Here is a 12,456-nt window from a genome sequence, read left to right on the forward strand (position 1 = left end):
ACATATACTTCATGTATCTAAGAACAGGTACCTTGGATAGCAGGGCTATACTGGGACATGACATTGCTTGCCAAGGTGGGCATAGAGACCGCCACAAAGACCATCAGCAGGCACGCTATCTTGTACTCTTCCTCCGGACTGATGTTCTCTGTTACCAAAGAAAGGAAATGTCCGTTAACACCATCAGGGGGATCTATTATGGATATTATCCAAAATTGAAGACCCTCTAGCCAAAACAAACTGCATTATGGCTCCCTAATTAACTGTAATTTATATTTACAGGACTGGGAGGGGATTCAACTATGTGGACCCAATAAGGGGTAGGTGTGCCTCCCAAATGGCACACTATTCCCTATGGGCCCAGGTCAAAAGTAGTGCACTACATAGGGAATAGGGTGCCATTTGTGACACATGCGAGGAGATGAGGTTGAGGGTTGATAACTATTTTGAAAGTAAACAGAGGTTTGTATAAAAACAGCCGCGGTGTATAACAGAAATGTATTCACTGGCCAAAAGGCCCCCAGGGCTCTTAGTAGCTCTGAGTTAAAACAATGTTATTTAGTATTTTCCTTAGAGCAACAGAGAGGGGTTGGGAACTTGAGGAGAGCCATTGGCGTCGTCCTAAATGGCACCCTATTCCCTATATAGTGCAATACTTTTGACCAAACCCCTATATATGGGTTGGGTGCCATTTCGGATGCGCCCAGAGAGGAATCTCTAGTAATAGGGTGCTATTTGAGAAGCACTCTAGGGCCCATTTGTGCACTATATAGGGAATTGTTGGGTGCAGAAATTGGAGTGGACTTTGTGGATATGGCTGCAGGCTACATGACTTGACAACTTAATACCAGTGTGCATAAGCATCAACATGTCCAAATGTTACCTAAACAAATGCCTGGCCTATCTGATGCGATTCTGAAATTGACAGGACATATTTATTTTTCATTTATGAAAACTTTGATTTTGACTACAGAGTGGAATGCAGTTCTAATGCTTGTCCAACTGTCACGCTCTCTGACATGATCGACAGATTACTTTTCAAACTGTGAGATTTCAACAGTGAGTCAGTTATCCCTTTACACAGCATGTGGACATGGAACTCAGGCTATGAGGCATTTGAGTAATAGTCATCATTTCAGCTAAACAACTTAACATACACTACATGACCACAAGTATGTGGACACCTGCTTGTCAAACATCTCATTCCAAAATCATGGGCGACATTATGGAGTTGGTCCCATCTTTGCTGCTATAACAGCCTCCACTCTTCATGGAAAGCTTTCCACTAGATGTTGGAACATTGCTGCGGGGACTGGTTTCCATTCAGCCACAAGAGCATTAGTGAGGTTGGGCACTGATGTTGGGCGATTAGGTCTGGCTCTCAGTCAGTGTTCTATATTATCCTAAAGGTGTTCGATGGGGTTGAGGTCAGGGCTCTGTGCAGGCCAGTCAAGTTTTTCCACACCGATCTCGGCAAACTATTTCTGTATGGACCTCGCTTTGTGCACGGGGGCATTGTCATGCTGAAACAGAAAAGGGCCTTCCTAAAACTGTTGCCACAAAGTTGGGAGCACAGAATCGTCCACAATGTCATTGTATGCTGTAGTGTTAAGATTTCCCTTCACTAAAACTAAGGGGCTTAGCTCAAACCATGAAAAACAGCCCCAGATCATTATTCCTCTTTCACCAAATTTGTTGGCACTATGTATTAGGGCAGGTAGCGTTCTCCTGGCATCGGCCAAACCCAGATATGTCCGTCGGACTGCCAGATGGTGAAGCATGGCGGCGAGCTTTACATCACTCCAGCCGCCGATTGGCATTGCGCATGGTGATCTTAGGGTTGTGTGTGGCTGCTCGGCCATGGAAACCCATTTCATGAAGCTTCCGGACAGTTCTTGTGCTGACGTTGGTTCCAGAGACAGTTTGGAACTCGGTAGTGAATGTTGCAACCGAGTACAGATGATTTTTTACACGCTACGCGTTTCAGCACTCGACAGTCCCGTTCTCTGAGCTTGTGAAGCCTACCACTTTGCGTCTGAGACGTTGTTGCTCCTAGACATTTCCACTTCACAATAACAGCACTTACAGTTGACCAGGACAGCTCTATCAATGGGTGTGGCTGAAATTCACCAATCCACTAATTTGAAGGGGTGTCCACATACTTTTGTATATATAGTGTATGTGTCCAGATTTCTCAATTGAGGCTTAAGTCAAATGTTATTTTTATATTTTATAAAAGTACAAAATGGTATTATACACTGTAGTTGGAGGAAACATGGGATAAGTTGATAATCATGTTATTCGACATATGAGAAAATGCTCTTGAAAGATTTTGATGAGATTTTCACACTTCCTAGAGAGCGCTTCTTTGTTTATATCCTTTCAGCACCGTTCACAGCCTCTTAAGGCTTAGCCCCACCCCACCCACGTAAACACGTGTGAGTCAGCATGACATTGCCCACCAGAATGTAAGACTCTCTACTTAAACCCAGCTAAATTTAGGGAGCTGTAGCAACACTTTTTCAGTTGTCCATAGCTATATCTTTCCAGAAAATATGCGGTAGCAAAGATGATCTATATACTAACTAGGAAAGCTCCCATTCTGTAGACAGAAAGAAGCCTGTGACATGACAGACCAATCAGGACTCATATCTCGGGATGTCCAAACACTCCTTATCTCAGCCAATCATGACTGTTATGGGTATACTTGTCATCGGCAAGGACTAGGGAGTTTTTTAGGATAAAAAGAAAAAGAATACAGCGAAGCAAAGTAAAAATACTAGAGAAAAAAACGGTTCTGTTTGCTTTCCAACAGACACTGGGAGACAAATTCACCTTTCAGCAGGACAATAAGCCGGACTTAAAACACAAGGCCAAATATACACTGGAGTTGCTTACCAAGATTACATTAAATGTTCCTCAGTGGCCGTACTACAGTTTTAACTTAAATTGTCTTGAAAATCTATTAAGATTCTAAAATGGCTGTCTATGGTGCATCCTATCTCACCTGACTTCTGAGAGGAGAGGGCCACCACTAAGGCAGGATCTATCTCACAGGGCAGACCTGCTGCAGATGACAGCTCATACACATTCATGGCCACCTGATGATCAACAGAGACATAAAGGACATCAGAGAATCAGACTGCTTCAAACACAATAGCCATTCATATATAATATTAATAATTATATAGCCACTTAGCAGATGCTTAAATCCAAAGAAATTTACAGTACAATGTATGTGTGTGAACCTTGTGGGACTTAGTATTCTTAGGTGATCCATGTTAGAACTAAACCCACAACCTTGACCACATTAAGCTTAATTTAAAGGTCCTACTGTGTCTCTCACCTTCATGTCGGTCTCTCTTGGAATGTGATCCTTGAAATCCTCCACTGAGCTCACCAGGAATGGGATGTGGCAGGACAACACCTGGTGACAAGAAGAGGATCATACTTTAGTTCAATACAATGACAGAAATATTAGATTAAACTAACTTTGGCATAGGGTGTAATATGAGAAAACAAGCTTGAGACCGATCAAAATAATTGTGTACTGTATTGTGTCAATATATGATGTCATTTAAGTTGTGGAAAGTTAAAGGGCCGACATACATCTCGGAGTGCCTCCTGAGCAAGGGATCGGAATGAGAGGATGACTCCGATGATGGTCATCCGTTTCAGAACACTGTCGACTGCTGTAACACCAAGACAAAGAACATGCAAGTCTCACAGACAACTGACATGTCTCTAGTCATTTTACAGGTATGCAAATTAGACTAAGGTGTTTTGTTATGTCACCTTTTCCTTTCAGCAGCCATAACCAAACCCATGTAGGCAGAACAGTACTATGGGAGAAATGTATATGTTGCTTATTTGGACTTGGCAGCACTGAGCCTTGTGTCTGTCTGGCCCAGGAAAACTTTGACCAGGCCAATATAAATACAGAGTACCCACATGAGAGCTTCTTGAACAGAGAAGCCATGTGTTCAGGCTTATCAAAGCTGGTCCTCATCTGGGTCAGAATCTCAACGTTGTCCACCACCAGTTTCTGACGAGAGGAGAAGAAGAATGAGTTGAGGGAGAGGAGTAGAAGTGGGAGAGTGAGAGAGCCTCCTAAGTGGTAAGGGGATTATTTGGGGAAATCAACTAGGGATCCTAATTCCAAAGACTTTCCCCTTCTTTCGCACAACAGGAAAAGGCCCTTACCATCAACAGATGGTGCACTATGCGAGGGGGGGATCTTACAAATGTTTGTCCCAAATGCCACCCTATTCCCTATATAGTGCACTACTTTTGGCCAGAGCCTATATACTGCACTATCTTTGGCTCTGGTCAAAAGTAGTGCACGATGGGCTCTGATCAAAAGTACTGCACTATGTAGGGAATAGGGTGCCATTTGGGATGCATACTAAATTAGAAGCCTGTACTTTTTTTGCGATGGGTGTCTTGGCGCAATGTTCAGGCAGTCATGTGTGCGGCTCACAATGGGTTGCATGCTTTCTACTTGTTCAGTTTGCTTTGAGAGCGTTCGCCGATAACGTGTTTTGTGTTAAGTCATTTGATGAACATGGCTTGGTTTGTACAGAGACTGAATAAAACCAATGCTTTATTCCTACATCTGATTGTGAAAAAGACAAACATATTTTATTTTCACAAATTGCTTTCAGAAGGGAAGGGAAAAGTTTGCATGTTAGAGAATAGTAAATATGTGCCAGCGCTACGTTCCAACACTAATATGTGCTCTAGAGTAAAATACCAATTATATTATAATCTAAAGAACCGTTTGAAAAAAAGGTCATAATATCTTGTCAGCCTGCTGCAATAAAATGAAATAGTACCCACAAAACACCAGTCTCAAAGTCAACAGTGAAGAGGCGACTCCAGGATGCTGGCCTTCTAGGCAGAATTGCAAAGAAAAAGCCATATCTCAGACTGGCCAATAAAAAGAAAAGATTAAGATGGGTAAAAGAACACAGACACTGGACACCAACTCTGTCTAGAAGGCCAGCATCCAGAGTCAGAACTTGGTGGCTGACTAAATACTTTTTTGCCCCACTGTAGATATTCCATAAAAAATCAGCAATTTCCAGCTACAATTATCAATTACAACATTAACTATGTCTACATTGTATTTCTGATCAATTTGATGTTATTTTAAATGGACAAAAACATGGACATTTCTAAGTGACCCCAAACTTTTGAATGGTAGTGTAGATCTATTAGGACTCATTTTGGTGCTAATTTAGATGTATTAGTCTGGCTAGCTGCTTTCGCAACACTTATCACTAACACTAAATTAATTTAGTGTCAGACAGTTAGTCAAGTGTCAGTCAGTTAACAGTTAGAGGATACCAGTAACCCACACTGCCTCTGTTCTGCTGTGGGTCTGGTTCTGTTTCCAGGGGAAAACTCTGCTTCTGGAAAGACCCTCTAACCTCTAATGACTCATACTGCCAAGTATTCATCTGAAATAGCACCCTATTCCCTATATAGTTCACTACTTTTGACCAGATCCCATAGGAGACCACCATAGGACCCAGGTCAAAAGATGTGCAATATATAGGTCTCTCAAACTCAACTCTGGACCCCAAAGTCAGTTCCACTGCATTTTTCCGTTGTTCCCCTCTAATCAGGGACTGATTTAGACCTGGGACACCAGGTGGGTGCAATTACTTATCAGGTAGAACATAAAACCAGCAGGCTCTGGACTTCATAGTGTAAGAGTTGAATACCCCTGATATAGGGGATAGGGTCGCATTTCAGATGCACACTAAGAATTATAGAAGAGAGAAACCGGGGCTGTGTTCTTTAGGCACCAAAAGGAACAAACCTGTCCAAAACAGGGGACAGACTTTCTGGAAGTGTGCCATAAGAAATGCTAAATGTAATTTATATTTTGCTACGAGGTGCCCTAATGAACATGACCCAGCATGACCTGGGTTAACCCTGGATGACCTCTACCATTAACCCTTGATCTCTGTGACCCAAGTGACTCCTCACCTTGAGCTCGGCCACCTGGGAGGAGATGTGCCACATGAGGCTCTCACTGAGGAACTTCATCCCATAGGGCCCCAGCAGCTCCGACAGGGACCGCATCTCTGAAAAGAAGAGAAGAAGAAGAAAATAGGAATAAGACTTTATTGCCCAATACCTCCATGAATGACCGGTGGTCTACTTTAATCCAACCCATCCAACACAAGGTCATGGAAATGTTCTGTCATCTACTGTCTACTTTATTGTTGGCTACTTTATTGTCCAATGAATGTCCAACATACATGTGTTTTCCTGCTTTATCCCGACCCCTCGACATAAGATCATGGGAGAGTTCTGTTAGTGATTCTTAGCTCCATCCAACACTGCTATGGCTATAAACACAGTTTAAATATTCTATGTAGTAAATTATTACTCATACTCTCAGTACCACGAGTCTATTGGTGTCTAAAAGGACAGCATAACTTACCTGAGATATCAGAGTATTCCTCTGCATTGAAGGTGAGCTCGTTCTCCGTAGGTAGGTTTACAAAAGCCTTCATGGCTGGGAAGTAAGCTATGTGTCCATTGCTAACTTGGCGCAGTAAAGTCTCCAGATACCTGTAGTACAGAGAGAATGTATGGCTTGTCATGTTGGTGGTTATCTCATGGAATGGAAGGCATGATCAAGGCTGGTATTCAGACCAACCCAGATGAACAACCTGCGCACTGCGATAGACTTTTAGAGGCAATTTCTCAGATGTTCACAGAGACCATGTTCATCGCAGATGTCGACTCAAGCAGAAGTCACCATTCAAACTCAATTGCAGTGCACATGACATTTACCTGTGTTGGTTTGAATCAAGGCTCAGAGCTGTTATTTTCAAACAGACAGAAAGTGGAAATTCATATTGTTTTGTGAATGTATTCCAGTTGGTGAAGAGGCAAGTGATTGGTTGGTTGGTTGGGGTTAGGAGGTTAAGGTTAGGTGGTTAGGAGGTTAGGGTTAAGAAGTTAAGGGGTTAGGACTCACCAGTTGGTGTAGAGGCTAGTAATGGTTGGTTCTCCGTGACTGTCCAGATGTTGTGTCTGCTGCAGCAGCACGTTGTTGAACACCCTGGTGATATCTATCTGAACATAGTTCTCTATGCTCTGGAGCACAGTCATGTAAGCCCTGACACTGGTCAGCAGCTCAGACGGTTTGGCTATCTCCTGGGTCGCTTGGTTATACATGGTCATCCCCACGATAGACCTAGAGATGGAACGAAACAGGATCAATCTGTCAATCAATCTAGAGCAGTGGTCACCAACGGTTTTTGAGGCAAGATCACTTTCTGAGTCAAAATGCAAGCCAAGATCTACCGTCATTTTTTTTTTTAATACATGACTTAAAAACGTAAGCCTATGCAGCAACATAGCGGAGGGAGAGAGCAGCAGACTGAGGGTCCGCCTCTCAACGTCCTTCTGCTGTCCCTTTCCTCCACTGACACTAACCAAAAAGGGACGCCGTCTTTCAGCTGATGGTGAAACTCGAGTCACAACGCATTATTTCTGCCTCATGCACAAATGAATGTTGTTACTCCTATGACCAGAGAAATTGAAATATTCCTTGATATAAAACTTTACCCTAGCTGCTAATAATAATAACAACGCAAGTCTATAGATACACTTTCCTACTCATACATTGCAGCTGCAGTGCTGGTTGTATAACATGAGAGGCAGTAGGGAGAACGTGCATTTTATGTTTTAGGTTTATAAAAGAGTTAAATAGAAAGTGTTGATAGTGCTGACTAAGAACTTAAACATGAACTCATTCATAAAAACAGCATCTCTTTGCTGTATTAGTTGACAGTCTCTCTCTGGTCATGGTTTTAAACATTTTGAAATCTCATTGTATTAACTTTGCTGTAGCTTTATTTTGTGCCTGCAACATTACTGCAGACACGGTAATCTGAGCCATCTGAATGGCCAGTGGTAGGCCTATAGTGCACTTGATTTGCTCCCCCCAGGCTCGCCGGGAAGGCAGTTTGAACCATTTTCATATGTCTCAAGGTACAAAATGGGAACACGTTGCCTACCCAGTGCGCAGGGCAGCTGAATCAGGTGCACCTACCTCCAAAAGTGCAATTCGCTTATCGTTGTGTTTTTTACAGAGGTGTTTGGCGATCGACTAGGATCTGTCCCAGTCTCAAATCTCTGGAAGACTGAAACAGATTTCCCTCAAGAATTTCCCTGTACTTAGCGCCGCCCAGTCACTGCCATTGAAAAACATCCCCACTGCATGATGCGGCCAACACCATGCTTCACTGTGGTGTTCTCGGGGTGATGAGAGGTTTTGGGTTTGTGCCAGATATAGCTTTTTACTTAAGTTTGGGGAGTCTCCCACATGCCTTTTGGCGAAGACCAAACGTGTTTGCTGATCTAGAGCATGATGACCAATTCTTTGCAATTTACTGACAGAGGCTGAGAGGGCGTTCATATTGTCCTGGAAGTAGATATTTAACCGGCAGATCCAAAGGTTAAGGTTAGGCATATAGGGATCAATCAGTCAATATAATGTATTTATAAAGTACTTTTTACATCAGCAAATGGTGCCTGTTAGTTACATGGACTCCAGGGAGTTTGGGCGAGTCTTCAACAATGTTCAACAATGGCTGTATTGTTTTCCCTAATCCCTAACTTTTCCATATTTCTACGTAGATAACTTGGTTGCGCAGCTGAAGGTGTGGAGCAGGCAGATCGGATCAAACATGGTAGGGTTTAAAAACTATGGCGCCTGATCGATCATTAGGAACATTTAGTAATTAGCATTTTTTCATCTGTCTGAAGTGTGCTGGGAACTGGGAACATAAGGGCAGTAAAACTTTTATCCTGCGCTGACCTTAAGGAGCGGAGCAGGGCGTAGTGGTAAGTGGCGGTAATAGGGTGTGTGTTTATGTGCATGGTAATAGGCCCAGTGAATGCCTTTGTATGTGTGAGTGTGCCGTTGTGTGTTAATGGTAATAGGCTCTCATATCTGGGAAGCACGGGAGAAGTTCACGGCCCGGGGGAGAGGGGTTAGCCAACGACACACACACACACACACACACACACACACACACACACACACACACACACACACACACACACACACACACACACACACACACACACACACACACACACACACACACACACACACACACACACACACACACACACACACACACACACACAGAGAGAGGGGCCAGCCAAAGCACATACGTCACAACCCTAACTCCCACAGAGGAAAATACCTGTTCCTCTCCAGCACAATGTTTATTTCATTGGACCGGTCAGGCCCAATTCTGGACGCGCGTCAAAAATCACTCTGATCCCAGAAAACATGTCTGCTGGACCAATAAATCACACAGATAAAATCATAAACCCCTGAGAGTTTTTTTTGTTAAACTCTGCCTGGGGATTGTAATTATACTGAACAAAAATATAAATGCAACTTGCAGCAATTTCAAAGATTTTACTGAGTTACAGTTCAAATCAGTCAATTGAAATAAATAAATTAGGCCTAATCTATGGATTTCACATGACTGGGAATACAGATATGCATCTGTCTGTTGGTCACAGATACCTTAAAAAAGGTATTGGCATAGATTAGAAAACTAGTCAGTATCTGGTGTGACCACCATTTGCCTCATGCAGTGCGACATCTCCTTTGCATAGAGTTGATCAGGCTGTTGATTGTGGACAGTGGAATGTTGTCCCACTCATGTTCAATAGCTGTGCAAAGTTGCTGGATATTGGCGGGAACTGGAACATGCTGTCATACATGTCAATCCAGAGCATCCCAAACATGCTCAATTGAGTTTGAGTTTATTTTTACAGGGACAGTGCACATTAATCAACGTTTCAGTAAAAGTGCCGGTTTTAGCCAGCCGGCTAATTTTCAACCGCAGTCCCTGGGCAGGTTATTAAAAACAATTACAATATAGACAATAGCAACATAGAACAAGCAAGACATAGCAACATAGGACAAGCAAGACATAGCATACCGACAGAGCAACATAGGACAAGCAAGACGTAGCATACAGACAGAGCAACATAGAACAAAAAGCAGCAAGACAAAATTCATAAAAGCAACAAAGTGTTTCCACACCTCACAAGCTACAGACAACATGGAAAGCAGCAACACACAGCTAGGGACCATGTTAACAAATCTGATTGACCTTTAGCCATGTCTTCAAGCATTTTATGAAAGTGTGATATGTGGTGCAGTTATGTGTGTCTGATGGCAGTGTATTCCAGACATGGGAAGCTCTCACAGAGAATGCAGATTTACTAAAGGTGCTTTTCCTTAGGGGAACTATACAGTCACCTCTCATGGCAGACCTTGTGGATCTGCTGCCATATGTCTGGGTTTTCTGTTTAACAAAAATATTGAGTGGAGGGGGAGCCAGGCCATTACGGATCTTGAATACAAGACATGCGTCGGTGTATTGCACAAGATTTTCCCAACTCAAGAGCTCATGCTTTCTAAGTATGTGACAATGATGATGGCTATTGGGCTTCCTATCAAGCACTTTGAGAGCCTGTTTGTAGACAGACTGAATAGGTTTTAATGTTGTACAGCAAGCTTGGGCCCAACTAGTCAAGCAGTATGTTAAGTGGGGGAGTATCATAGAGTTGAAGTACAGTTTTGCTACCTCTGTAGTCAAACAATTTCGTATAAATCGGAAATTAGCTAGGTTGAATTTAGTTATTTGAATGACCTTTTTCACATGCTTTTTAAAAGAGAGGTTGGAATCAAGTATGATGCCAAGGTACTTAAAATCGGATACCACCTGGAGCTTCTCCCCTGACACATAGACATCTGGCTCAGTAGCATCTGTTGCCCTCTCTGTGAAGAACATGCAAACAGTTTTTTTTCACATTGAGATGCCAACACGCGTCACTGAGCCACTTTGTAACCTGGACTATTACAGTAGTGAGTTCTTGTGCAGCTTGTTGTTTGCTCTTTGCATGCACATATATCACTGTATCATCTGCATACATTTGAACTTCAGACCCAGTACAGACAGAAGGCAGATCATTAATGTACAGGCTGAACAGGAGGGGCCCCAGTATTGACCCTTGGGGCACGCCCACATCATAGCTACGACATGGGTGACAAGTCTGGTGAGTATGCAGGCCATGGAAGAACTGGGACATTTTCAGCTTCCAGGAATTGAGTACAGATCCTTGAGACAAGGGGCTGTGCATTATCATGCTGAAACATGAGATGATGGTGGCTGAATGACTCGACAATGGGCCTCAGGATCTCGTCACGGTATCTCTGTGTATTCAAATTACAATTGATAAAATGCTATTGTGTTCATTGTCCATAGCTTATGCCTGCCTATACCATAACCCCACCGCCACCACTCTGGTGGACATTCCTTAAATCAGCATGCCAATTGCACGCTCCTTCAGACATCTGTGGCATTGTGTTGTGTGACAAAACTGCACATTTTAGAGTGACCTTTTATTGTCCTTTTATCTTTGTAATGATCATGCTGTTGAATCAGCTAATTGATATGCCACACCTGTCAGGTGGATGGATTATCTTGGCAAAGGAGAAATGCTCACTAACAGGGATGTAAAGAAATTTGTGCACAAAATGTAAGAGAAATGAGCTTTTTGTGCATATGGAACATTTTCACCTCATGAAACATGTGACCAACACTTTACATGTTGAGTTTATATTTTTGTTTAGTATAATATCTACAAATGGATGACAATGTTCCTTGATTTATAACAATAAACTAAGCCTCAATGCCTTTCTGCGTGAGATAATCAATGGATTGGTGTTTGGGGGAGGAGAAGCAAGTTTTGTAACGTTACAACACAGTGGAAACAGAGAGAGAGAGCAGTCAGACTATCTGCAGGAATTCACCCATAGCCTCCTGTGAAGACTGGTATTGTAATAAAAGAGTGGACACCCTGAGTGTGTTTGTGTGTTCGTGTCCATGTGTGTGTGTGTCTGCAAGCACATATGTGTACTCACTTGGTGAAGCGTATCTCCAGGTGTGAGGTGAGGTACTCCCTAGGAGTGAAAGTGTGTTCCCATATCACCATGTTGGGTACGTAGTTGATGGAGAAACACAGCTCGGACAACGCCGTGTGAAGTTTATCCAGGCTAAGAACACACACACACACACACATCAGTTAGTTATTAAAACCTCATTTGGTTCAGATTAAAGGGGAAATCTGTGACAGAGCAGATGGATTAAATTCCTCCAGCACCACAGCTACTGTTGCTTTTACACCCCCCTTTTTTGGCTCAGACCTAAATCTATATTATTATACTAGCCCTGCTGGTGGTCTGTTTCTATGTATCTTACTGGAAGCTGAGAATTAGGAGTAGAGTCGAGAATTAGGAGTAGTGTAGTATAATAAGCAGGAGGACAAGTGGTGGAAATATATTTTAGCATGGTATTATTCAAACACAGTGGGAAATAAAGTTTGACCAGGGCC

At 42.8% G+C, this 12,456-nt stretch overlaps 1 protein-coding gene across 8 annotated transcripts in view; it reads right to left on the reverse strand.

The window, feature by feature from the left end:
- LOC118366863 (nck-associated protein 1) overlaps nt 1-12,456 on the reverse strand; it is a 59,611-nt gene that overhangs the window by 7,718 nt on the left and 39,437 nt on the right. For 7 of the 8 annotated variants that reach the window (XM_052493506.1, XM_052493504.1, XM_035749650.2 and 4 more), the window contains 9 exons: nt 11,987-12,118; nt 7,001-7,219; nt 6,458-6,588; nt 5,998-6,095; nt 3,952-4,045; nt 3,610-3,692; nt 3,347-3,427; nt 3,008-3,101; nt 32-148 (listed from right to left, as the gene is read on the reverse strand). In XM_052493506.1, coding sequence (XP_052349466.1) covers nt 32-148; nt 3,008-3,101; nt 3,347-3,427; nt 3,610-3,692; nt 3,952-4,045; nt 5,998-6,095; nt 6,458-6,588; nt 7,001-7,219; nt 11,987-12,118 — 1,049 coding nt within the window. The remainder of the gene's footprint in view (nt 1-31; nt 149-3,007; nt 3,102-3,346; nt 3,428-3,609; nt 3,693-3,951; nt 4,046-5,997; nt 6,096-6,457; nt 6,589-7,000; nt 7,220-11,986; nt 12,119-12,456) is intronic. The other variant, XM_052493503.1, reaches the window with a different exon arrangement.

This window comes from Oncorhynchus keta, chromosome 34 (genome assembly GCF_023373465.1).
Source record: "Oncorhynchus keta strain PuntledgeMale-10-30-2019 chromosome 34, Oket_V2, whole genome shotgun sequence".
In the NCBI taxonomy this organism is placed as follows: Eukaryota; Metazoa; Chordata; class Actinopteri; order Salmoniformes; family Salmonidae; genus Oncorhynchus; species Oncorhynchus keta.